General features: G+C 36.5%; 2 protein-coding genes across 2 annotated transcripts in view; one reads left to right on the top strand and one right to left on the bottom strand.

The window, feature by feature from the left end:
* Positions 1-27,564, bottom strand: part of rpl31 (ribosomal protein L31) — an 810,223-nt gene that overhangs the window by 714,645 nt on the left and 68,014 nt on the right. The window lies entirely within an intron of this gene.
* The window catches only part of LOC114650756 (TBC1 domain family member 8), a 182,137-nt gene that overhangs the window by 104,097 nt on the left and 50,476 nt on the right, over positions 1-27,564 (top strand). Inside the window, exon 5 of the mRNA XM_028800580.2 lies at positions 12,837-13,077. Within this exon, the coding sequence (XP_028656413.2) occupies positions 12,837-13,077 (241 nt within the window). The remainder of the gene's footprint in view (positions 1-12,836; positions 13,078-27,564) is intronic.

The raw sequence follows: 27,564 nt of genomic DNA, 5'->3' as shown, positions 1-27,564 counted from the left end.
ACCTCTGATGTGCTTGGAAGGTGAACATCTGATGTGCATGCGTGACAGGGCTTAGTTAAGAACCTGAGGATATGTAACTCAATCCAAAATATCTGATTGCTAATTATTATTATTATTTTATTATTATGTATTATTTTTTAAAATACTGTGGTGACTTTTTAAGGTTCTCAAAGTGCTGTTTTCACTTCTACACATGACATTTTGTTACATATATCAACAGTACTGTGTTTGATAGTTTATTTTCATGTTACTTAAAAATTAGGCCATTGCCAGATCCCAAGTATTCATTCAAATTAACAGCTAACTTCTACTTTACCTCAGTGATTTCCGCTTGCTTAAAATTAACGTGTCAGTGCCCCCATCCTTTCCTTATAGCTCATATCTTGCATCCCTGGAGTTAGTCTAAGTTTTGATTTTTTTATATTGCTACCTCTGACTGCACACAATACTTCAGATTTCTCCTCTTATGTGTGTTTTGTAGTTTATTAATCCTTTCAATGTTTTTATTTGCATATGTATGCTGTATCATTGAGAATTGTGTTAAGTCTATTAAGACTAATGTCTTTCTCCTATATTTTCTGTTTGTCTCATTGTGAAATTGTTATTTGTAATAGTTGAGTCATTTCCATTGATTTTATGTGTATTTTGTTTTGCTGCCATTTTTAAACCTCGGGTTTAGATATAAATGTTTACCTTTTGTATGGCCAAAAACAGGATAAAGTTGAATATTTTCAAGTTTCACATCCACAGTTGCATTTCTGTTTTCCTTTTCTTTAAGGATCCGAAAGTTAGATGATTTAATTGTGTAACACTGTAGTGTGTTATAGACATCCTGTTAATCTAACCAACAAAGCCTTTTTGCTTTCCAAAACTATGACTATTAGTATTACAGTTTGTTTAAGAGATGTTATGAGATGTGAAATAATCATGTCAAAAAATATAAAAATCTCAAAATATTTTTCAAGGAAATAGAGAAACTTGGTTCAGCTTCAAGCTTTTTGTCAAGTGCACATAGTACATGTTACATAGAATACAATGAGATTGTTACATGTCTCCAACAAAGACACACACACATACGAAAGTATACATAGCATGCAACATAAACATACATACATATATTATGTGTGTATACAGGTGTATACAGTGTATTGAATACAGTATACCGAGTATGTACATCATAAACATATATACACACACATGCACACACACAGAGTGTTTTTTATTATATTTGTTATTATGATTGGTTACTCGCGACCTTGTGATCTGTGGATAAAAACTGTCCCGGAATCTACAATTACGAGTGCCATTAGTCTTATACTATTTGCCAGATGCAAATGAGTAAGAAAAGCGACTAAATGTGCTTCTTTAAAACTCTGTGCCTATGCTAACCTGTTGCTGTTTCACCAGGTACATTAGCTATTTAGCAGTGGGTCTTGTACTGTGCTTATACCTCAATTATGCTAATTTTACATTATTGTGTAAGATTTGTTAACACTGTTAAAATATTGCTTGTGGGCAGATTTAGTTTTCTCACTAACATTGTTCCACACTAGTTGTAATGAGACTTGAGTATTCTGTATGCAATACCAGGAGTCTCTCTCTATCTCGGGCAAGCAGTAAAAAAATTGATCAGATAAAATTATATTGAACAGCTTTAGTTGTGCTTAGGACGACTAGTCCTGTATGAGTTTCTAATTCCTCTGGATCAGCCATTTGAAAAATATGTCACGTGTTGTAATGCTAAATTATTACAAAACTTTATTAGAAAATATTATGAATAACTCTTCACATTTGGTCAAATGGTACCAGTTCCATATCATCTCTATTATAATAAATAGGAGGAAATAGTTAGTAATTCCACAGCTTCATATTTAACATTCAGAAACATCATTCAGTTTAGCTTGTGATCCACAAACCGGATCAAAGTCCTGGATTCAGGTAGATTCACCTATAGGTCAACACAAGAATTTTGAACTGGATCCCTGCAGTGACTGGAAGCCAGTGAGGCAGATTAGTAGTGTGGGTAGTTGAGGTGCATTACCCAGGTATGATCAGGACAGGAGAGCTGAAATATACAAACCTTTAAAAATAAAATAGAACAGTGTTTTTCTGTTGCAGTTCACAGATTAAGCACTGATTGATAATACTGTGAATGAGCTAGTTTTGTCACAGCTGCCTTATATATATATCTAATATAATCAGTAAATAAACATAGAAAACATCCCAAGAATTCTGACTGGGTAACAGCTATTACAAGTTACTTACCATTGGAATACTTAAACATTGTGAAAGCAAACTTTTTTTTTTTCTCTCTTCTTTACTTTTTGCTTGAATATACTGTAGGGATGGCTAGTATATATAGCACACAATAAATCTGACTTATTTTAAAAACCGTCTTTTACTGACCTTTCCTTGGTTTTGGAGTTTGGTATTCTCAAGTCTTTAGCATTTGTTGATCTCTCTCATGATTCCAGTTGTACCAGGGGTGTGGAAATCAAATTTTTTTTCTACTTGTCCACGGACAAGTAAACTTAGAAAATCCACTTGTCCGTCAGTTAAATTCACTTGTCCATAAGCAAATAACAAAAGTGAAAAATAGTTTATTTTTTTTTATCTCTTTTATTGATACCAAAACTGCCTTCCATTTTAAAACTGAAAAAAGTTCTTTCAGGGAGTAGTTTTTTGCCACCTTGCTCTAGAACATTTTATAAAAGATTCCCTTATCATTTTAACTCACTAATAAAACAATGCCTTCATTATAGCTACACTAGTTGTGTTTCAATTACTACAGTTACAGTGAAGATTTTTATACATATTTCATAACCTTTGGAAACCGTTAGAATGTTTTCTTCTTTATTTTTAATAAACTGACAGCGCGAAACCAACTTGTTTTATATGAAATATTCACTGATCAAAAACGATCTATTGACAGCTCATCAAAATTGATGTTGTCATGCAATAAATTTCTCAACTCCTCAATATATCACAACCCACACGAAATTGCAAATTTCAGGAAAGATTAACTGCCTAACAAGCTTTGTTATGTGGTGAAAACAATTGTATTGTAAGTAAAACGACTGCATTTTTATGTAGAAACAATGAATTTTATCAATCTTCTTCTATAATACGCTACCGTGGCTGTTCATTTGTCTGTCCAGGATTTTAAATCACCTGTACCTCGCAAACCATTTCACCTTTTGACTTGAAATTTGGTACACATACAGTATACTACGTGACGTCTACTATCCGCTTTACTCTTTATTTTTATTTTATTTTATTGTTGAATCAACTCTCGGCAGTGCGCAGCAGAGCAGCGCATGCGTATGGGAGCCGTTCTCATTCCCCACCACCTTTGCTAATCATTATTGAGGCAGATTGAAGACTTAAGTGCCAGTTTATGTGAAAAATTAAAGAAAACGTACTAAGTAATTGCAACACAAAAACTAACTTAATCAGTTTTAACGCGAAAAGATGCCAACAAAAGAAGAGAAGCAGCGGGCCGCTACAGTGGAGAAAAGAAGAGCTGCTCAGGAAGCAGCAAGCGCATCAACCTCTGAGCAAACGAATGGTAAACGTACAGAGAAAGAGGATGAAAACTAGGAATGCTCAAGTCAAGTGTATTTATTCACTGCATGTTATCGTGCAGTACGCCGTTACTGGTAATATATAAAAGTTATTGATTATAATGAAAAATCATCAGATTACATCGTAATGTCGGCATGAAAAAAAATGACCGCATCTCCAAGCATGTAAGTATTAGGGTAAAATACTTATGTAAGACCATAAGAGTGCTTCCCCTTTGAAAAATCAGCCGTCATTTTGTAAACAATATTGAAGACCAATTTGAGACATGAAGAACATGCCTAAGTAGACTGTTTCCGCACAAAGTATGTACCCAAATGTTTAAAATGTGAAAGTAGTGGTAAAATGTGCCCTGTACAGCACATATAATATTTTTCTCCAGAAAATTGCACTTGTCCGCGGACAACTGAAACCAGAAAAACACGCTTGTCCGACGGTCAATTTACCCGAGTCAGGCGTTGGATTTCAGCACCCCTGTATACTGACCACATTTACCCTTAGTTCCTGTAAAGAAGTTCCTGCTTCATAAACAATAAGAAGGGTGTTGAGTTGTGCCCCTCCATAGCTTGTACTTATGATCACGAATTCTTTTAAAATTGATCAAAATTAATGAAGTTATTTTAAAAATACTGCTAACTTATAACGGTTAAAACATTGAAGTAGTGAAGAACTGAGTTTTAGTTAGTTTGTTGAAAGAAAGTATGTGTTTGAACAACAGCCAAATCACCAAGTGTCTGTTTGCATCAGTGTGTGAAAGGAGAATTGCCTTGGCATATACTGGACTTGTTAAAATGGCTGATAGTAACAACAAAGTCCTTTTTGCTATATTTTGTTGTACACATATAGTGTTATCTTTATGCATCCATTCAACCTACTTAATGCTCTTCACGGAGTCCAGAGCCTGTCATGGCAGTATCAGGGAAATCTTGTGTACAGGTATTGTTAAAAATTTTTTAAAAACAACTGGTAATGTTTAAAAAATTTTTAAAACAAAAATTAATTCAGAAAATCAAACCTTAGTGCCACCTATCAAATGCATATATTGACCTAGATAGCCTGATCACCAACACAGCATATAATTTGGGGAAACAGAAGCGCACTAAAACATCTGTAGCTGTGCTCACCACTGTGAAAGTTGCAGAACTGTTTCAAGTAAGATAGTAATTTTATGTTATTATCCATCCATTTCTATCCTGCTTATTCATTTTGGTAGTGCCGAGGTTAGAGCCTATCCAAGCAGCTAGAGACACAAACCTGAAACCAATCATTAACATGGCACCAGGTCAGCACAGGGCACCATCATACACACACCCATGTTGTCTCATGTGGATCCAGTTATGGGTTGTAAATTAACCTAACCTGCTTCTCTCTGTGATGTGAGAGGAATACCAATGTAGAAACAGGAAAAATTGGCAACTGGAGCACTTCAAAAAGTAATATTTTATTGTTAAGAGGAATTTGCATTAATTTTTTGAGGTATCAATGTCAAATGTTTACTTTTTAATATCAAATGTGATAAATGGCATAGTGACTTAGTAGTTAACGCTGCTTTCCATTCACCAGGGAATAGTTTTAATTGGGGGGGAACTCCTTAATGTACACATATCTGGGTTGCTGGCAAAAAACAGTTTATTGACAACTCTGACTTGGCCCTGCTTTGGAGAATGAGTGTAGTTTGTGATGGATATCACCATCTTCAGACTTGGTACCTGACTCTGTCTTATTTTGCTGAGTTGGTTTCAGAATTTGGTGTTTTGCAGGCCATGAGAGGACATCTACCTGGTGGTGGTATTGGTGACATATTGACAAACATGATCCTTTTAGAATATTGTGTCACTCATACTCACTTAAAGTGTGATGACCAGTGAGTTTATATTTAGCATAACAAATGGATTCCACAATGTCTTGAGAGCAAGAATTAATATGTAATAATATATTTATTTGTGTCAGACTTTGTAATACATTGAATGCAGCTCAGAGTGTTTTACCAGAAACAATAATGTAATTTGTCTTAATATTATAGGGTAACAATTAATGTTACTAAAACTATTCTCTCCTTATTCTTCAAGTATTTATATTTATTTAAAGAGCTTCTGTAAAAAGCCAGATTTCACCCTGGAGACAAATAAAGTTCTAACATTGCCATCATCATCAAATAAAGATATGATAAGTGCTATTACTCTTATTTATGAAAGTGTCTAGTACATAATCATACTACTGCATGTGCAGGTGTAGTAACATAATAACCTTTACTGTCTCTAATCATTTAATTTGTGTTTGTAACTGTGACATGATTAATATGTTTAGAATGGCCAAGTAGATTCTAGGAGGCACAAAATGGAAATACACTTAACACAAAATTGTTTTTGAACCTTTACCTTAGAATAGTTTGTGATGTAAAGCATTTTTCATACTATGCACAATATTTCACTGTCAGATCTTCAAAATTAGGAATGGCATTTGAGAAAAGAATTTCTTTTACATTTTATTTTATTGTTTTTCACCCCTTAAGTTGCAAACCAAAAGTTCCTGTTCCACCTAAGAAAGAAAGTATTTTATAAGCAAACTTTCCCTTTGCCTACTAACAAAATAAAGGAAAAGAGAAGTTTTTTGTTCTGCTTTTTGATACATGGCTTAATGCACTTTAGAATTTGTTTTCTGAGCTTAGATTTTGTACTCAAAATACAAGTATTTCCATATTTGTAAATTGCAAACCCTTGGCCATCTTGATTTGAAAATCCAACTATACACGTAAAATAAAAAAATCACTGCTTTCCTAAAGATCAAATGAGCTTAACCACTGAAAATATGATAGTGAATTTTAGTAGACCCTTTGCTTGACATTGCGATCATAGTCTAAATATCTATTCTTCTACAATAGAAGTTGGGTTTATACTAGGTGTATAACGGTTCTGAATACCGGGACAGAATCCTTGAATCAAAAGTTCATGGTCTCATATCGCACACGTAAAAGACGGAACCACGACATTCTCCAAACCTCTTACATGCACCCCCTGCCACCACTTCAGCTGCAGCATGTTGAGCTTTCATTACGTTGCAAAACTCGTTTCTTTTTTCACAATTAGCACTATAACACATAAATCACAAAGTTTTAATTCTGTTTAAATTATGCCTCATGCATAATGCTGTGCATAGAATTCACACTAAAACTTGGTGCATGGACAAATCTGGAAATGTGCATACACAAAAAAAAATCCAAATGCATAAAACTGTGCGTACACCAAGTTCCACACAATTTCCCTTTATAAATCCCAATGAACAAGAAATTTTACGCATGTGCACACGCCAACAGCCCCACCCCGACTTGAAAATATGGAAAGCAATGTAAATAGTTTCTTCCATTCAGTGTCTCGTTAAAAGGCAATGGCAAAAGCATGTGGAAAATAGAAGAATTTCAGCGAATGCAAAGTGAAGGCAAGGAAAAACATTATATATTTGTTGGCTTTTAAGCAGTGGTATAAGCAACAAAAGGAATTTGATGGAGTGACACAGCATGGCAGAGACACTTGAAGGTTCAAGTTCAGGAAGTAGCACAGTGCCCGAAATAAAAAATAAGTGGTCAGATATCAAAGTTGACATGAAAAGCGAGTTGCAGCGCACTGTCTGTTTAATTCTCTTTCAGACAATACAGTAATCCCTCCTCCATCGCGGGGGTTGCGTTCCAGAGCCACCCGCGAAATAAGAAAATCCGCGAAGTAGAAACCATATGTTTATATGGTTATTTTTATATTGTCATGCTTGGGTCACAGATTTGCGCAGAAACACAGGAGGTTGTAGTGAGACAGGAACGTTATTCAAACACTGCAAACAAACATTTGTCTCTTTTTCAAAAGTTTAAACTGTGCTCCATGACAAGACAGAGATGACAGTTCCGTCTCACAATTAAAAGAATGCAAACATATTTTCCTCTTCATAGGAGTGCGTGTCAGGAGCAGAGTCTGTCAGAAAGATATAGAAAAGCAAACAAATCAATAGGGCTGTTTGCTTTTAAGTATGCGAAGCACCGCGGCACAAAGCTGTTGAAGGTGGCAGCTCACACCCCCTCCGTCAGGAGCAAGGAGAGAGAGAGAGAGAGACAGAGTTTGTTTTTCAAACAAAAATCAATACGTGCCCTTTGAGCTTTTAAGTATGCGAAGCACCGTGCAGCATGTCCTTCAGGAAGCAGCTGCACACAGAAGGTAGCAACGTCCCTATCGTCTAGGTGTGCGAACAGCCCCCCTGCTCACACCCCCCTACGTCAGCGCAAGAGAGAGAGAGAGAGAAAGTAAGTTGGGTAGCTTCTCAGCCATCTGCCAATAGCGTCCCTTGTATGAAATCAACTGGGCAAACCAACTGAGGAAGCATGTACCAGAAATTAAAAGACCCATTGTCCGCAGAAACCCGCGAAGCAGCGAAAAATCCGCGATATATATTTAAATATGCTTACATATAAAATCCGCGATGGAGTGAAGCCGCGAAAGGCGAAGCGCGATATAGCGAGGGATCACTGTATTACAAAAGCTGATCCCCGTGCCGAAGACGCAACTCCAGGCAGTAATGGTGCTGCTGTGCCCAGTACATCTTAGAGCACTGGCTGCACACACACCTCTGCCTCAGAATCCTCTGGGCAACCATCTGGCTCTGTGCTAACAGACGCTGTCCTGGAGTCATATAATGCAATAGTGGATGTTGTAAGAGATGTGACCAATGAACTAAGGAATATAAGGGCTGTACTATGTGATATTGGCCACAAATTAAATTAATTGGTTTAAAAAGAAATGCTGGATGAGATTAACCTGTTTTTACATTCTGCTAATTACATTCAAATAAAGTTGTAACTTCTGTCCAGTTTGGCTAATCATTTGGTGGGTCAGGTTCAGGTTCATCAAACTGCATCTTTTCAAGAACAGGCAAGCCACGATTGTGTGTCACATTATGCAGCACGCTACATGCTTGCACAGTGCAACACACTTTCTGAGGACTATAGAGCAGCACATTAATAGAGTGGAAATGCTTTCCATTTACATAAGTTAACTAATTCTCTGAAGGTGCCTTTATAGTGTAAAAAAAAAAACACAACGGATAGATTTTCTGGTCTTTACATGGCACTTTGAGGTGACTCACTATCCTTAAAAGAATAGCTTGCCTTTTGCCACACTAATTCAAAAAAGTCTCTGCGACTGTGTGGAGCTGCCTTTTTTATAGGTTCTCCTGCTTTAGATGATGTAATGCCAGCTCATTCTTTTGGTGATTCATCCCTGGCTGATTTAACTTGTCCAGCGTCATTGCAATAGCAGTTGACCTCTCTGTTACATTTGGAAAACTGGACATTGCTTCTAAATGTGCCTTGATGTTTCCCAGTTCAACCACAGTGTAAGGAAATCTTAAATATCTAGATGACAAGCAGATAATACCATCCCATACAGCTGGCATGGCACGACTCAGAGATGATTGTGAAATACCTGATCGATTAAGTTCACGTTGAAAAGCTAAAGTGGCTAAAAACCTGAGGGTGGACAGAACTTTCAAAGGAGCAAGTAATTCCTTTTTAAAGCCGGTGCCAGTTTGACTTAGAAGCCAGTTGTCATCATCTATAAATGCGCACTGTCTTCTAATTCTTCCATTTGTGGTGTCTTTTAACAACGCTAAAGCAGCTATGGTAGTTGGAATACTTTGGCCATTCCATGCACCATTATATTGCTACAGAATGATTGCAGTCAAGTGCCTTAAATTTTTAAATGATATGCAATTAATTTTGGTGTATTTGATAACATCATGGATGTGAATATGAAAAAGAAGCAGTAGCACTGCTTTGACACTGGGTGCTGCCAGTTTGCAAAACTGAGCAGAAAAGTGTGTACGCATGGGTGTGAGGCTGCCGTGAAAATGTGCATAGCTTTTCGACAAGTTTAGTTTTTATACATCTTGTGGAAATTGGCGTACACAACATTTTTGTAAATATGCACTATTTATACATGAGGCCCTTTATTCCCAGTAAACAATGTGAAAGTTGAAGTTGCGAATGTTAATAAGTTGAACCTACATTGAACCTATGAGGAAATAGGGGGTTTGGTTCCTCTGACCAACAAAAACTGTAATCTTTTGCTAAAGAGTGCTTAACAATACACCTTTCCTCATGGAATTCTTTATAACAAAACACTATTTTTGGCAGTATGCACTTTTCATAACACCATGAAATAACCTATAAAATGCAGTACAGAAAAAATCAATTGGTAACATGCAAAAGACATTTCTTCTACCTAATCATTCTTTAGAATTCTGTAATCCTTTGCACTAACATCTTAAAAAAGAAAAACTTTACTCGCTACCGTTAGAAGACTCTGTGACCAGTGATATCTTGACATCACTTCTACTGCACAGCTGGCGGGTGTCACTGGAGACCACGAAGAATGAACCGGCTTAAAATAATCTGTCAGCAACGCCTACTTTGTGTGCTGCTTGATCCTTAAAGGTTTTGGTGTATGGGAGCATACCACAGGCGAGTTGATGTTCAACCACTTGCTGATCAATTCATTAACTTGTTGACAATAATACCAGACTCACAGTGACATTCATTTCATGAGGATCTGAAGTTTTTATTACATTGGCTCAAAGTTTATCTAGCACATTTTCTCACTAAGCTGCATCACTGACTGCACGCTTGGACTTAAAGCCCGAAGCTATGCTTTTGGAACATTATTGCAACACAAAACTTGATTTTTTTTTTTTTTTTTTTTTTTTTTTTAATAACGCAAAACCATGAAAATATGCAACACATGCACAGGAAGCTCTTTCCTCTATAATGGTAGGGTGAACAAGACAGGTATTGTATCCAATTCAGTCCCTGTTGTCAAAAATGTGACGTTTCACGAGCAGGGCTCGTCCAGAAGTCTCTACTAGTGCACGCACTTGGGATCAGTGCAAAGTCCAAATGTCATTCACTTAAAAAACAGTTATTACCACTCCCCAAATCATTCTTCTCTACTGTGCATATCTGGGAAGACAACCAATACGTGAGGCAGCCAACACAAAAGTAAAAGAGAAATTACCAAAACAATCACGCTACTACTTAAGAATTTGTTCAGTGTGCTGGAGCTCAGATGCGAAGTGCTGTGAGAATCTGAACAATGCAAACTTAATTTCTTTAATTACAGATGGGTCAGATGTCTCATGCAACAGAGAGCTTCAGCACAATCACGGTGCACTACATTACCAACAACTGGATAATTGCAAACCCCATTCTTCAGATATGGTGCTTTCTTTGAAAGTCATGCAAGAGACCACTTGTCAGAAATACTATAGGAAGCTGTACTGGAGTGGAAAATTGACAGACCAAACACCACCATTCCTGTGATAATAAATAACTCCAAGAGCTTTGTGAATGCTGTTGAAGTGGCTGGATTTTAACCACACATTCGATGCTTTGCATATTCTGTACAGTTAACCTGGCATAACAGAAGGAAATGGGCGTAATATCCCATCCTTTAAACAAAGTGAGAAAGTGGTCACTTTTTTCCAAAGTAGCACACTACTGCTGCAGCAGTGATAAAGGAAAAACAAGAGATGACACATATCTTATTAAGGGAATTTCAAGCCAGCTAGATTTGGATTTTATTGATATGAGACATTATCAACAACATTATTAGATAAACTGTCTGCCCATTTTCTAAAACTGCCAATCTTGTAACCTTTTTTTTTTTACTATCCGTATAACTGAAATGCATCAAGCACTGAATTTGATCTGGTATTGGGTGCATGAATGTACCTTGTGCTCCAACATCGTCTTTAGTGAACCTGAGAATAACCAACTTTATTTATGTTTTCTCAATCTATATCAACAGATGGAGACAAGGGTATTTTAAATCTGTTTCAACTGTTTTGTATAAACAAACTCCAGAAATAAGGGTTTGCAGAGAGAGAGAGAATCAAATTACTGTATTGGCTGAAAACAAAAAAGGGTTGTATTTTCAGAGTCTCATGATCCCTTCCTCTCCCTGCATAGAATACAACAGATTCCCAGTATTGCTAATGTGGCTGGAAAATAAAATACTTTTCTTAACTGCTTTTTGCTAAGATAAAGAAAAAAAAAACATCTGAAAGGGACAAGTGTTTTATAAAGAGGCTATTATTTAATAAGATTCAAATCAATTTTCCTGTTTGTCTATATTCATGTTGGTCACTGATACAAAAGAGATGATGCATGTCAGAGGCAAGTAGTAAAAGAATGCGCTAGAATGAGCAAGTGGCTGACAGATCAAATGATTGTGTAAGGAAGCTGGCCAACCATAGGAAGGGAGCACAAGGTAAAGTAAGAACTAATGTAGGGGCTGTTCACAATAATGCACTGGGCATATCTGTCAATAAGCAGAAGGAGCTGGTTGTTAGCATGCCAAGTACCTTCTGTGCCTTGCTGCAGACATAACATTCCATCTATGATGTGACACACAAATAATCATACTTTCAGTGTAGAAAATGTTGTTTAGGAGAACAATAATTAATCAGTTTTACTTGTCAAACTGTATCACTGAATTTTGCGTATTGTCACGTTTTCTGATCCCTGGTGCAGCCTCACTTTACACATTTTAATAATGAATGAATCACATTTTATAACCCTCTGTTTAAAATTAAAAAAAACAAAACAAAAAAAAAAATAAATAAAACACTGTTCCCTATTTTTAGGTCTCAAAATCCAGCATCCTTAATTAAATATCTTTTCATGAAAGGAATAAAACCTCTTGATTATCATTGAATTTTCAGAATGTTGAACGTGTTGATTGTGTCTCCACTGAGATACGTTTATTCAAAATAGAACATATTAATTTATCTTGTCATGCTGGATTAGAATGTTTTCTTTAGTTGATGAGGTGCCTGTTAGCCATACTAAAATCTGTACAGAGATAAGCTATCTTTTACCTAGCCTTTTAATGTTTTAAGTTGCATTCTTTATAAGTGGAACCAGTATTAAAAAGTATTACATATTTTATGTATGGTAAAGCATTATATATTTTATATTTTTGGTTCATATCCGATTATAGATAAATTAATGAATGAGTTTGTCTCTGCGGTAGACTGGTGCCATGTTCAGGGATAGTTCCTGGCTTGTGGTCTGTGCTTGCTGGGATAGGGTCCAGTTTCCCTGCGACCCTGTTCAGGATAAAAACGGGTTTAGAAAATGGGTGGATGAATTGGTTTGTTTGTATTAAACATTCTCAAAATGAATAGTTCACAGCATTTTTCTTTTATGCTTTTTATAGTGAAACTTGTTGTTCCTTGGGCTGATGTAACAAAATTGGAAAGAACGTCCACTAGTTTTATTACAGACAACATCAGAGTTACAACTAGAAGCAAAGAGCGAGATTTTTCCATGTTCCTAAACATTGAAGAGGCTTTTCGGATTATGGAGCAACTTGCTGATATAACCATTCGGAGGCTGCTAGACAATGAAGTGTTTGAGTTGGATCAGTCTCTACAAGAACCGGCATATATCACAAAGAGGTGAGCAATCAACATTTGCTTATGAAGACATAGTCCCATTAGTAAAGTAGACAACATTAGGAGAGAATGTTGGAAGTAAGATGAACAATGTATTTTAATGCAAAAAGTCTTAATTCCTGTATATTGTATCATCCAAACTTTTGACAAGAAAATGAAACAATTTGGGAAGACTGAAATGTTGGCAGTAATTATACTTGACATCATTTACACAAATTTATAGGCAACATTCAGTGACAGTTTAGAAAAGAAATACCTCTGTGCTTTAAAGGTCAGAAAGTGAGACAGCAGTCTGAAACAAAGTAGGCAGTGTTAAAATGGTATATTAATAGTAAAATGGTTATAGGATAACCATCATTTTTATTAAAATATAACATAAAAATCCACTTTTGGGCCCAGTTTGAGTGAACTGAGAGGTGTAGCTCATACACAAAAGAATAGATAATTCAAGCAAGAAAGCCAGTACTTATAGCATTATAGCATTTCCATTCCAAATATTATATTTTGATAAAAAGCACAATATGCATAATTAGAAAATACAAAGATTTTCTTTTTATTGGTGAGCCATCCACTTTGATCCCATGAAGGGTTTTGGTGGTATAGGCTTTAAACTTTCCAACATGTTCAAATATCCTGTAGAGTCTGCAAATTATAAATATCTAAGTAATCAGCCTTAAGTTTTGATGAACATAGCTGTTATTATTTTTGTTTGAAATTGGTAGCTTAAATTTACATTAAACATTTAAGAAAAGTTATCATTGCCAGCCTCTTTTTTTTTTTTTTTTTTTTTTATTTAAGTATTGTTGGCTTTTACTGGTTCTGGGTTATATAATTGGGAACTATGGTTATGTTTTTAAAAATAAAAAAAAGGTCTGCAACAATTCTGTGATGCTGTGTCCCTTTTCTTTAATATGAGTAGCAGTTTCTAACTTGTTTGAACCCAGACCTTTTAATTCACCTTACTGGTGCCCTTACACACATAGGAAAATAAAAATAGCATTCTGGATTTTGCTCAAGAAAAATCAGTTCAGTTTAATGTAATGGGATGAAGAGAAGGAACCTGTAGAATATCTTTATATCACGGCTCGCTATATCCACTTAACTTCTTATTTTTGAAGTTTAAGATTAGGTAGCTATCAGTACATGTTTGGGCAGTTTATTTAAAGTTAAATAATGGGGCTTATTTATTACAGTTATTGCACAGTTTTTCTGTGTGTGTCCCTTCTCTCTTTGCTCCATGAGGATATGTGACTAGATCTACATATACATAATATACTAAAAACTCAGGGTCATCAGTTAATTTGTCAAAAAGTGTTCTTCATTGTGCTGGGCAAAATCAAACTTTAGAAGTTTATCTTTGCAGTTATTGATCATTTGTAATGACACATATTAATGTATACCTATTAAAATATTACATTTTAAGTGATCGGGGTGGAGTGGTTGCTCTGAGGCTAAGGATCTGCGCTGGTATCCCGAAGGTTGCCGGTTCGAATCCCCACCACTGCCAAAAGAGATCCTGCTCTGCTGGGCCCCTGAGCAAGGCCTTAATCTGTAATTGCTCCAGGGGCGTTGTACAATGGCTGACCCTGCGCTCTGACTCAAAGGGGTATGCGAAAACTAACAAATTCCTAATACAAGAAATTGTATAAGGTGAAATAAAGAACAAAAATCCTAGACCTGCATGAGTAAATAGCAGTTAATAAGTAACTAGATTCAGCCTTGTCATAAATGAAGCTAACGAAACAAATAGCCAGTTGACAACTGTGGGAGAAATGAGTTTCACTTTTATTTTACGTAAGAGGAAGCCAGGCCTTTTCATTAAAATTAATAAGAAAAACTGCGAGGGATTCACACAAATTTGTTTTATGAATGTCACAGGATGTTTTTTATCACAAAACCCAAGCTGGTCCATGACATATCCTGTATATAGAAACCTTAATCAAAATGACAATATCACACTTTGATAAATTGAATTGTAAAACATGTTCTGTATCAGTAAAATGTGGGTTTCTATATAAGCTTACAAGGTGTGTCTTTTAGAAGGACAGTTAAATGACATGTTCATTCAATCTGGTAACATCAAGCCTTGCCCAGGAAGCTAGGTCAAATAGTTTCGAATGAGTCACAAAATGCAACCAGACTTCACAGTCTGTGGATAATCCACAATGAAGGATGAAACTGTAAAGACTACTCACTGGGATTTTTACCAAACGCAGCCTACTTAATCTATGTTTTTAATGATCACACAGTGCCATCTTCTGGCAGCATGTGATGCAGGGCAGGCATACCTACTTTAAATTAATTCACCTCAAGTCCAAGAATTTAAACTGCTTTGTTGCTTTTCAAAAAGACACAGGTGCACATGAAAAGACAACCATGCTAGCAAACAAAGTCACTTGATGAAATGTTGGTCATGAATTTTATTTTATTCACCATCAAGAAAAGCTGCAATCTATGCTTTGAAATATTATTGAAGGAATTTTGAAATTGAATTTTAATTACATTTAAAAATAAACATTAAGGTGCCTCATGGGGCCAAGGGCAGGGACCCCATTTGCCCTACCCAGGAGATGGGCAGGAAAATCAGCCCGCTGCCTGATGCCCACTTTATTAAATGGACTTGTTTCCATATCTGATTTTCTTAGACTGAGTAAAAACTTTTACTTTTATTCCTTCCTACTCCACTCCTGTTCTGTTGTCATGGTAACATGTACTTTTACATTTCTTCAAACTCTCTCTCTCTAGTCAGCAACATTTCTTTTTATGGCACATTTTCATACAAATGTAGCTCAAAGTGCTTTACAAGATGTCAAAAAAGTAGTTACGTGCAAAGAAGATCAATTTAAAATTGGATAAGAAAAATAATGCATATAAAAATGTACAAAAATGCACACTTGCATAAGACAGATATAAGATTAAGAAAAATAGAATTCTTAAATATAGATTTTTTTTGTCTCTAAATGATGATCCAATAAGGTCAGTTGGCCAAGTTGTAAAGGAGAAAAAAAAACAACTAAAAAAACTTCACTGGAGAAAAAAACAATCTGTAGGGGTTCCAGGTCAAAAGACCACCCAGGCCCCACTGGGCATTCTTTGTGTGCAAGTTGGGGTATCTGCTTTTATTCAACTGTTCAAACATCACAGGTGGCTGCACAGGACTGCTCAGGTGGTGATGGCGGTACAGAATTCCACCACAGAAGAACCTTAAGATAACACAGAAAAATTAAAGATTTTTAATAAAGTTTGCAGATTCATTGAAGAATATGATAAATCTATTCATATCTAGTTTATTAAGGGCAAACCACTTAACTGTAGTTCTGAGAAGGCTGAATTAAAAAAGTGGATTTATAGGAAGTATTTTTTTTTAAATGACCCATAGTATTAGCCTGGTGTATCTCTATTGTTTTAAGTATTACATATTTTTGGTGCATAACAATAGAGGGCTTCCTTATCAATTCTTTTATGATTGGCATTTTGAATAATTAGCAGACCACTATAAGAATATCTAAGGTTACAACTTAGAATTTAGGGGCCCAGGCACTCCAAAATATAGGAACAAGCAAGATTATTTAGAGCTTTAAATACCATTAGTAGTAATTTAAAGTCCGTTCTAAAAGACACTGGAAACCAATGTAATGGTGCTCAAATTCTTTTTCTGGCTAAGATTATTGCTGTTGCATTAACTGGGCGAACTGCAACCAATTTATGCCTTTCTTAGGTAGACCAATTAGGAATGCATTACAGTAACCTAACCAACTTAAACCAAAAGAGTGAAATAATTTTTCAGCATCTTGCAATGTTATAAAAGGTCAAAGTGGAAAAATGCTGTGTTAGTAATCTGGTTAATGTGTGATTTAAAGTTTAGGTCCGAGTCCGTGATCACACCTAAATTCTTTACTTCTGCCTTGACTTTTAAGTGTAAGGCAGGATTTATACTTCACGCGATGCATGCTGCAGCGGACGCTCCTGCTACGCAAGCGTTGTAGTGTTTATACTTGCGCGCGTACTTTACATAAATCTGGAGGAATCTGCCAGATGGCAGTGTGAGATATTATCACGGTGAGAACATGTTCGGCTTCTCTGTGTTGTGAATTGCCTAGAACACCCATTAAATTCCGATGACACCTTACCACAATATCTCTGAAAAGGATGTTTATTGATTAAATCCAGGGATGTGTCCATTCCAGCAAGCATTGGGCACGAGTGAGAAACAATCCCTGGACGAGGCCTCCGCTCATCGTAAGGTGAATACAAGCACACACATGCACTAGTGTCATTTTAGTGGCACCAAATCCCCAAATCTGCATATCTTTGGAAGGAAACTGGAGCACACTGAGGAAACCCAGCAGGAAAACATGTACATTCCAGGCAGGGAATATCAGCTACGTGACTCCCTGCAAAACAGCAGCACTAACGCTCCGCCACTGTGTCACCCCCATGTGTGTAATTATTAACAGTATTAATTATTTAAGTGAAATTACCGATTTATCTGTAAAATGTAATATACATACTTTAATGCTTTTCATCATGAAAGTGATATCTAAGTATAATCTAAGTATTCTAAATGTGCAGAGAGTTGGAATATCATACATTTAATGTGCTTAGTGTGGCGATCTGCTGCTGTCTGGACCAGAGGAAGCCCTAGGAAAAAAAGACAGCACAGAAGACGGTATGTGAGACTTTTAAAATGTATCGTGTTATTACGATCGGGAATATGCGACGTTTGAATATAAAAGCGCCACGAAATTAATCTGTATGTCGCCATTTTGCTTCACCACATCGAACCATTTATCAAACATCAAAGCACGCACACCAATCTCGTAGGATCCGCAAAGCAGCTTTCTGTCACATGTAGATAGTAAACAGAGACTCTGACGTCACATTTCAACTTTTAGCACACTGCGCCCCCCGACTTTTGCTGGTACTGCAACTCGCACACGCATCGCGTTAATTTCTGAGGACCTGCTCAGAGGACACATCAAATGAACGCTGAGAACGTGAAGTATAAATGAGCCCTAAGGGATCAAGTTTATTTCTAATGCTCTTAGTCATTAGTTAAATGGAAATAATAAGATTTCAGTTTTTTTCTTTCTTAGCTTGAGGAAATTATTACTCATCTGTTCAGAAATACAAGACAGATGTTAGGTCAGGGAGCCCAGAGTATCAGGGTCATCAGGTGCTATACAAAGTTAAAGCTGCATGTCATCTGCATAACTGTGGTACCACACCTTGTATTTTGAAATAATCTGACCTAATGGTAGCATATAGATTGAAAATAGCTGTGGACCCAGAATAGATCCTTGTGGTACACCATACATAATATTATGGGCCTTTGAACTACAGTCACCACAACTAACCTGTTTTCTACCTGATAAATAAGACTAAACCAATTTAACACTAGAATTACCAGAGCCTACGAAAAAACTCGTATATCCGGCCCACCTTAAATCGCTTCTTAAAACCTTTCTCACCTCTCCGCCAGCGTCTTTTGTCATCTAAATGTACTGATAAAGACAAGCTGCCAGCAGCCGGCTATTCCATCCCCCCAATGACTTAGAACGTAAACAGGCTTTTCCCAGCTCTTGCCTTGATTGATTATCTGGGAGTGAAGTGGAGTTTTAGAGTAGAAATAATAAGATTGTTATTTGAAACACACGCATTTCATATGTGTTGCATTTCTACAGTAATCTGTGTAAACACATTGTTAAAACAGAAACGTGTTATATTTTCTAGTAGCAATTGACAAAATGTAGGCATAAACTATATAATGTATGAAGCCTGAAGTCCAAATATCAAAGACACACTTTCACAAAAGATACAAAAAAAAGCCACCGCCAAAAAAACCCGCCTTAGTGTGAGACATTGATATGAACTAGCTATCACTACTTCCGTGGCGTAACAGTATCAGTTGCTGACTACGCATCAGAAGATCATGAGTTCGATCCTGCACAACTCCCATTTGAGAAGTGTTCTTATTTTCACTATTTTAAAATAAAAAGATACATTTGATTTCAGTCTGTAACAGCTGGTGTAATTTATGATATTTGTAAAGGTTAGCTTTATTTTTTTTAAATTCACTTTTCATTGTCTCAGTCGCGTTCAGGATCCATCCCTACCGCCCCCAACCTGACACTGCGTTTTTTATATAAAGATGCGCTATAGTTCTGCAGTGTATCACGATACATACGACCGCGTGTTTTTTTCCCCCAGTATTGCCAGTCCCCACGTGTTGCTGTATGCTGTTTCTTTCGTACTCCAGGACATGCAGAGGAAAGCATAGTAAAGAGCAGTAACTTCAGCGCTATATGCAATCATCAGACACTCCCCATCTGACACTGCTGTTTTCACATAAAGACGCGCCAAAGCTCTGCAGTGTACTTGTGACTGCATTGTCGTACCAATGCTTGCGAACTGAAGTGTCTGCATGCACTTTTCGTGGCATTATACGTGTATTTTTTGAGCATGCCCATGTAGCTCAAACACAGGAACATATGTTGATGTAAAAGTATAACAAAACAAGTGCACTTTTATTCAAGACTATAACCGAAGAAAAAAGAAAGCAAGTTACAGTAGGCGGTTGATATGACAGCTTGCGTGGTGGAATGCTAAGAACTGCTGATTTCCATTCCTTGCTATATAACTGTTAACATTTGAATCTGATGATTGCATATAGCGCTGTCTGATTTAGTGTGCGCAAGAACATGCAGGTGGCCAGTTGCTGAGTGCTACAACGCACATTTTAAAAAAGAAAGAGACAAATATATGTGACGTTTTGAAGAAATCATTTTATGACGCGAATAGTACCAATCAGAAAACATCGTCGAAGTAATGCAATATTATTTGAAAACGAACAGCGTCAGGTTGGGTGTGAAGTTATACTGGCGCTGTTTGAGTCAGATCAGAAGCTGAATAAGCTGAAAAAGCTCCTGTTCTGACTCTAAGTAAAAAAGCATGAATTAATCAACAGAAATAACCGCGATTGACATTTTAAAGTTAACGATTTACAGTGCATGCCAATTTATAAATTCAATGTCCGTTTGAGGAAAAAAAAATCACTTTCTTCAAAGCTGGGAATCGAACTTGCGTCTCTGTGGCACAGTAAGGCAGTGGTGCTCCAAGTCAGCAAACCGTCCTTATAACTTATTTTTTTCAAGATCCATAACACACAGACAGACGGAGCACTGCGTAATACAGAGACAGACAGGCAGAGATATACAAATAAACAGGGAAGGCACATGTACTGAAAGAAAAAAAAAAATCAACATGTGTGTTGTTTCTGCAGCACTGAATGAGCTCACCTGGTCTAACATCACCCCTCCCCCCGATCTGACTCTCTAAGTAACAGCGCAAGTACAGACACAAATCAAGTGCATGTGTGTACTGTATAATATTAACAAAAAGAGCAGCTTACTACTGAAAACGGCAAATATAGGAGTGAGTGGGGATAGAACCAGAACTCTTGATTACACTTGGTTTGCGTCTGTACTTGCGCTGTTACTTAGAGAGCCAGATCGGGGGAGGGGTGACGTTAGAGCGGGTGAGCTCATTCAGTGCTACAGAAACGACGCACATGTTGATTTTTTTTTTTCTTTCAGTACATGTGCCTTCCCTGTTTGTTTGTATATCTCTGCCTGTCTGTCTCTGTATTAAGCAGTGCTCTGTCTATCTGTGTGTTATGGATCTTGAAAAAAATAAGTTATAAGGACAGTTGTTCATGTTAATTGCAGTCTCAATTGTTAAAAAAATATTTTAAAAGGAGCATCCCACATGAAAATATAACGATCTCATTAACTGACAGTGCATACCAATTTACAAATTTTATATCCGTTTGAGGTTAAAAACAAAAAAAAGAAGTAACACTTTATCCCCAGCGGGGAATTGAACTCATGTTTGTGAGGCAGAGAAAAGCTACTTGATCTGAGAAGCAAATCTTAGCGTGCTATGCCACAGAAACTGTTATATGGTGTGTGAAGCTTTTGTGGAAGTGTTTATTTGATCTTAGGAACTCGGGCTTTACACATTCTATATTTTGTAACATTTATTACTAAAATATGAAAAAGTTTCTGTTTTAGCAATGTGTTTACACAGATTACTGTAGAAACGGAACACGCATGAAATGCATGTATTCCAAATAGCGATCTATTATTTCTATTCTAAAACTCCAGCAGTTCAGTCACTCCCAGATAATCAAACAAGCCATGAGCTGGAAAAACTTAGTGAACGTTCTGCGACGGTGGGGGACGGAATAGCCGGCTGCTCGCTGCTCCTCCAAATCGGCACATTTAGAAGACAAAAGAGAGGTGAGAACGGTTTTAAGGTGGGCCGGATCTACGAGTTTTTTTCGTAGACTCTGGTAATTCTAGTGTTAAAGCACTGTTCATGAGGCCTACCCGTTTCTAAGGTGATTTATTAGAATGCAGTACACCCCCAAAATTTACGGGGGTTACGTTCCTAGAGCACCCGTGAATTGTGAAAAACCATGACTTTTGGATTTGGTTAAAAAATGCCTTTTAAATTCCTGTTTTTATAGTTTAAACCCTAAATACAGTATGCCCCCAAAGCACTTTAATTTCGTTGCAAACACAGCTTAATACATTACCTAAAAAATTACCTTAATACATTACCTAAAAATAGAATGTAAAGTTAAACCCGTATACTGTACAGTACTGTACTGCTATGTCTCCCGCGGTGCTAGAATGTAAAATACAGATGTTACCGCTATAAATACTGTAATTCATGCAAGCGCGTTTTCTTTGGTATAATTAGTGTAAATACATAATTTCATTTAATTAAAATACAGTAAAATGTACGGGTACTCACCAATGATGAATGATATTGGTGATGATGATGAAGTAGCTGTGCAGTACGATGCAGAGGATTTAAAACTCCTCGGGTGGCGCCTCTTCTTCAGGCACTTCAGGAGGAGTCGTATCTTTGGATGGGTGGTCTTCTGGTGGGGTTTCATGCTGGCTTTTCTTTATAGGTTTCAGGAACATTGTGATGGGAAGTTGCTACATTGTCTCCTGTAGCGAACTGCTGGTACAATTTCCGTGCTTTCTCACGGATTATGTTACCATCCAAGGGGATGTTCTTCTTCCTGCAGTTGGTGATCCACAGTGCCAAGGCAGATTCCATCCTGATGATATTTTTATTCCTTACTGTTGTTACCTTTTTGGCACTATCACAGAAACTTACAGATATGGTACTCCAGATCGCTGCTTTGTTCTTCTATATGTAGCTTGCGGAGCTTTCATTAATGCCATAGTGGCGCGCTACTGCAGCATAATGTTTTAGTTCCTGGAGCAAATCCAGTAGTTCAAGCTTCTCCTGGAGTGTTTTAAACTTTTTCTAGCGCTTAGGCTCAGTGCCAGAAGCCTTAGAAGGTGCACAGCATTTCAGCGTCATCTTGTGCGTTTAAGAATAACAAAATGAATACAATAACAAAGTGGAAAACACAAGGACATTCAGCTGGAGATGCGTCACAGGGCAGCAGTCAATCAGCATCAAGGAGAAATGAAAATGCTCTCGGATTGGATACTTTCACCATCCCAAACCGCGTTTCCCTCAGCGGTGGTAAACCCACTCACCTGGAGATGCGTCACAGTGCAGCAGTCAATCAGCAGCAAGGAGGAATGAATAACGCTCTCGGATTGGCTACTTTCACTATCACAATCCCAACCCGTGTTTCCCTCAGCTGTTGCTTCCTGTTCTCTCTACAGCACAGTATTGCCACGAAAAAAGCCATAAAAATTGCGGAGGATATTTGTGCTTTCTGCTAACAATTAATAGTTAGGTTCTAAGGAAAAATCCGCGAATGACTGAGTCCGCGAACCCTGAACCACTACTTCGCGGGGGTCTACTGTACTGCGGTCTATGGTGTCAAATGCTGCGCTCTGGTAGAACATGAATAGACTTCTGGCCCATGTCTGCATTAACCCGCAAGTCATTTATTACTTTAAGCATGGCAATTTAATCAGTTGATCTCCATTATACATTGATGTCAGCCTGTAACTCCCAATTCTAGCAAAGGCCGTCTTTTAATTCATGTGGTTATTGACATGTGCTGCTTCTCATCACAATAGTACATCAGCTGTTATGCTGTATTCTGTTAGATAGATAGATAGATAGATAGATAGATAGATAGATAGATACTTTACACTGTCTTCATGGCTGAGTGTTTATACTGTAGATCACTTGCTGAAATCCTGGACCTTTAAATGAAAATCCAGCAACAATCATATGGAACTTCAGTATTTTTCATATACAGTATATACACTTACCACATTTATTTTACTAATGGTAATGTGGAATTTTGCTAACATGTGACCGTTGTTCATAGGTAGTTTTCTGTATTTACTGCTATTTACCTCAAGATGAGGTACTACTGCAGCACATGCTCTTAGTGCTGTTATCATCAGCCCTGGTATAATGTAAGCCTTCTTTAACCTATGCAGTAAAAAAAAAAAAAAAAACTTGAGAAAAAGCAAAATATATCGGGGAATATTTCAACATGCAAATCACAGAGGCATAGATGTTGTGCTTCTTGAAAATATATGTATTGCCCATGTTCAGAAATCAATGCATATTTTTCCTGCAAGGTTTTTTTTTCTGGGGGCAATTGCCTAGTCCACTTGCCTACTTGCCTATATAAAGCTCAGACTGACTAAGTTGAATCCATATATGATGCGCAGCACAGTATATAGATGGGTTGGCAAGGTACTTTTGCAACACAGTTCTTTATTGGTAAGCTATTATAAATAATGAGTGTAATAGAGATCTGCAGACTTCAGGCAAATGGCATCAAACATAGCTGTAACTGCAGCTGGATGTTGTGATGTGACAGTACAGTAATAACATCTTGTTTAATGTGTTGCCAAAAAAAAGCTTGACATATAAGAATTCAACACCACTTGATTAAGTCTTGCTCGTCAGTGAAAACCAAGTGGTGCTATATAAGATGTAAATTAAATTTCACCTTGTAAAAGTAACCAGTTGGTCGCTGATGCTTAACTTTTAATTTCTACAGAAAATGAAGAAATCAGGGGTTCATTCATTTGTAAACAAACTTGTAAGTATTCACAAAACTACAAATAAATTACTTGCAGTGCATGAATCAGCATTTAAATATAATTATTTTCTTTAATGTATAAAAGAAAAAAAAAAATTTTTGTAAGTATTCTACTAACATGCTTAGATAAGTAAACATACAATATTGAAAACAATAAGGAGATATTTGTATACTTGTAGATCAGAACAAGAGCAGAAAATGTTAATAATATTACACTGTGCAGAGGAAGCATTACCATTAATGTATGCTTCACTTTGTGGTCATTTTAGACACACACACGTCCATTATTTACCTCAAGATGAGGTACTACTGTCCCAGTCAATAAAAGTGGCTTTAAGAATCAGCAAGAGGTCATATGTAAATGATGTGCTCAATTATTATGGACTTCTTGACTTTCGCCATACCAAAGAGTCTTTTCTCCCAGTCACTAATCAAGGTGTGAATGTGAAATTGGCACACTGCCACTTGTAGGTCCACATCAGTGATAAGCTGGAGTTGTCCAGTAACATGGAGGGACTACTGAAGAAAGTGCAGAGCAGACTCCTTTTTTTCTTAGGAGGCTATGTTATTTTAATGTGGACAGTGAAATCCTTGACATGTTTTATAACTTTGTGATAGCCAGTACAATTTTCTGTGCAATAGCATTCTGGCCCACTGAATCAACACTCTAATTAAGAAGGCAGGCTCCGTTATAGGATATACACTCGACCTGGTGAAGGTAGTAGCAATGGAGAGAATGAAGACAAAACTGATGGTCATTATGAACAATGCCGCACATCTTCTCTATGACACTGTCATCACTATAACTTGATTGCTGCTCTCCTAACATTAGCAAAGTCGGAAGTTGTTTTTTGGTAATTTTTGTGTAGTTGTTTGTACATTTATATTTTTGGGGCTTTTGTAAAAACCAAAATTCCCTTTGGGGCAAATAAGGTTCTCTCTGTCTGTCTAAAGCCAAATCACCAATAGTCTTCAATGTAAATTAAACTCCGTTATTTTTATTTATTCTAAGTTTTCTGGAAAGTGATATCCCAGTGTTCTCGTCAGAAGCTGAAAAATGTAGGAAAATAAGCAGTTTCACAATAAATTATAATTACATTTTAAAGCTTTCTTAACAGCCCATGCAATACAGAGTTAATGATTTCCGGGTCAGTTTTCCAAAGTCATAAGTTTTATATAATTGTATTAAATGAAATTATTAATCATGCAGCAAAATTAAATGAACAAAAGTACATCCTTCAATTTTCCAAACCCACTCTATCCTGAGCAGGGTTGTGGGGGAGCTGGCATCCATCCCATCAAGCAACGGGCACAAGGCAGGAATAATCACTGGACAGGACGCTAGTCCATCACAGACTAGTATTGCCTGTCCATCTAACCTGCATGTAAACTCCATGTACAGAGGACCCGGGACGTGAACCTTGGCCTCCTTGCTGTGAGGCAGCAACACAAGAAAAATTGTCAAATTATTTGATGCAGAGTGCACTGTACTTTTTTTAGATTTACTGGACAAAGTACTGCACATGTTTACTTAAATAGGTTGTTGGATTTAAGTTTTCCCACCCCTTCTCCTCATATTAGTGTGTTTCACTCTAAACAATCAGTGTGCTTTAATAAAGCCTTTCATACTGGGCACTGTTTTTACCCTCACTCAATTTGATTAAGTTGTTTTATAACAATCTGGAAAATAATGAGATTGCCTGGTACCTACCCTTGCAGTACCTGACCATTTTTGTAGCCTCAGTTTCATTAAGCTCTTTAAAAACAGTCTGGAAAATAATGAAATCACCTGGTATTGTCAGTTTTAGAATGAAAGTCAATAACAACCTCTAGCACATTCTAATCAAAGCCATGCCTAACAGTAACTTAAACCCAAGGACATTGCGAACAACAAACACTCAGAATGCAGAATTTGCAATTTTATTCAATTTCCATATTTTTATTAGGCGAGATTAAAGTTCTAGAACAAGCTATGGAGACTACAGTGCTTATTGATACTATTGAATGAAGAGAAATGTTTGTAATGATACTGCATAGAGAACTATATGAATATGAGGATGTATTTTAATCATTAAAATTATATTTATCACTTTTGGCAGTTACGCAGCTAATAAGACCTTTATTTCTTTTATATCACAATGATTTGGTGTTCATCGGAATCTGCTGGCATTTTTCACAAATATACCACTAGACTTTGCAGGATATGATAATGACTACATTTAATAGATTGAGCAAGGCCTTTGCTGTAGGAATTCCACACTACAACAAATACACCCTCCTCATTTATTGGAATTTATTTATTTATTAAATAGTAATAAGTAAAATGTATTAAATTCCCCTTTCCCATAATTTATTAGAAAATAGGACAGTGAGCATGAATGAAACAAATATATCAGTGTATAACTTTTCATATATGCGATGGGTTAAAGAGTTATTACTTATAAAACTGTCTTTAATCATGAAAGTATTTTTCTGGGTAGGTCTTGTGTTAAACTTGTACTTGCAGCCTAGGAGAACACAGTTTATTGTAACATCATAAACTGCCATGTTACAAATATGAATATTTTTAAAAGACCATATCTTGTTACAGTGGTCACTAGATTTTGTGTTATCAGGAATTGTTAACATTTTCTAATTGAACTATAATCTTATTTTTTTTTACTTAATTCTTTTTTTTTTTTTAAGTTTCATATAATGATGGCTTTATGTATGTGCATTTTATTTGTCAGAGTAAGTACAATTCCTTGTATGTGTAAATGTACTTGGCTATTAAAAATCATTCCATTCCATGTAAGCAACCAACATTTCATGATAGTAATGTTTTTTTTTTCATTCCACATTATCAATAAAGGAATTTTAACTCTCTTGGAATGTTAATTATCAACTTAAAAGTATCACCCTTGTAGTTATGAAATTATCAACAAGTAGAATGAGCATTCACAACATTTACAAGAGTATGAAACAAGTCTGTGTAAATAGTACTGTAGAATACTAAAGCCATAGTATAACAATGCACTCTGGTACACAAAAGACAAAAAAATCATCTCTTTTTGTTGAATAATTTTGTAAAATAATACATCCTGAAGCAACATTCAGTTAAACAGGTAGTGATTAAGACCATTTCCTGTGGAAAAATGAGGAAATTCTTCAAATAGATGCAGGAATTTCCTATAAGAATTCTGTAATAGTTACATAATTGTCTGTCTTCAGTCTTAAAATATTGCAATCTTTATTTCCTTCCCTTCTAGTTTAAAAAATATTACTACAGCTGTGCCTTGTTGGTTGTTGGTTAAGGGATAAGATACTCTTCATATCCAGTTAAAATTAGACCCATTCTGTTGCATGACTTCTGTCAACATCTGCATCAGATCAAATAAGTACGTTGGTTTGAACCGGTGTAAAATTCCTCCACACAACAACAC

Source organism: Erpetoichthys calabaricus, chromosome 4, assembly GCF_900747795.2.
Source record: "Erpetoichthys calabaricus chromosome 4, fErpCal1.3, whole genome shotgun sequence".
Lineage (NCBI taxonomy): Eukaryota > Metazoa > Chordata > Cladistia > Polypteriformes > Polypteridae > Erpetoichthys > Erpetoichthys calabaricus.
This window is presented reverse-complemented; position numbering and strand designations above follow the sequence as displayed.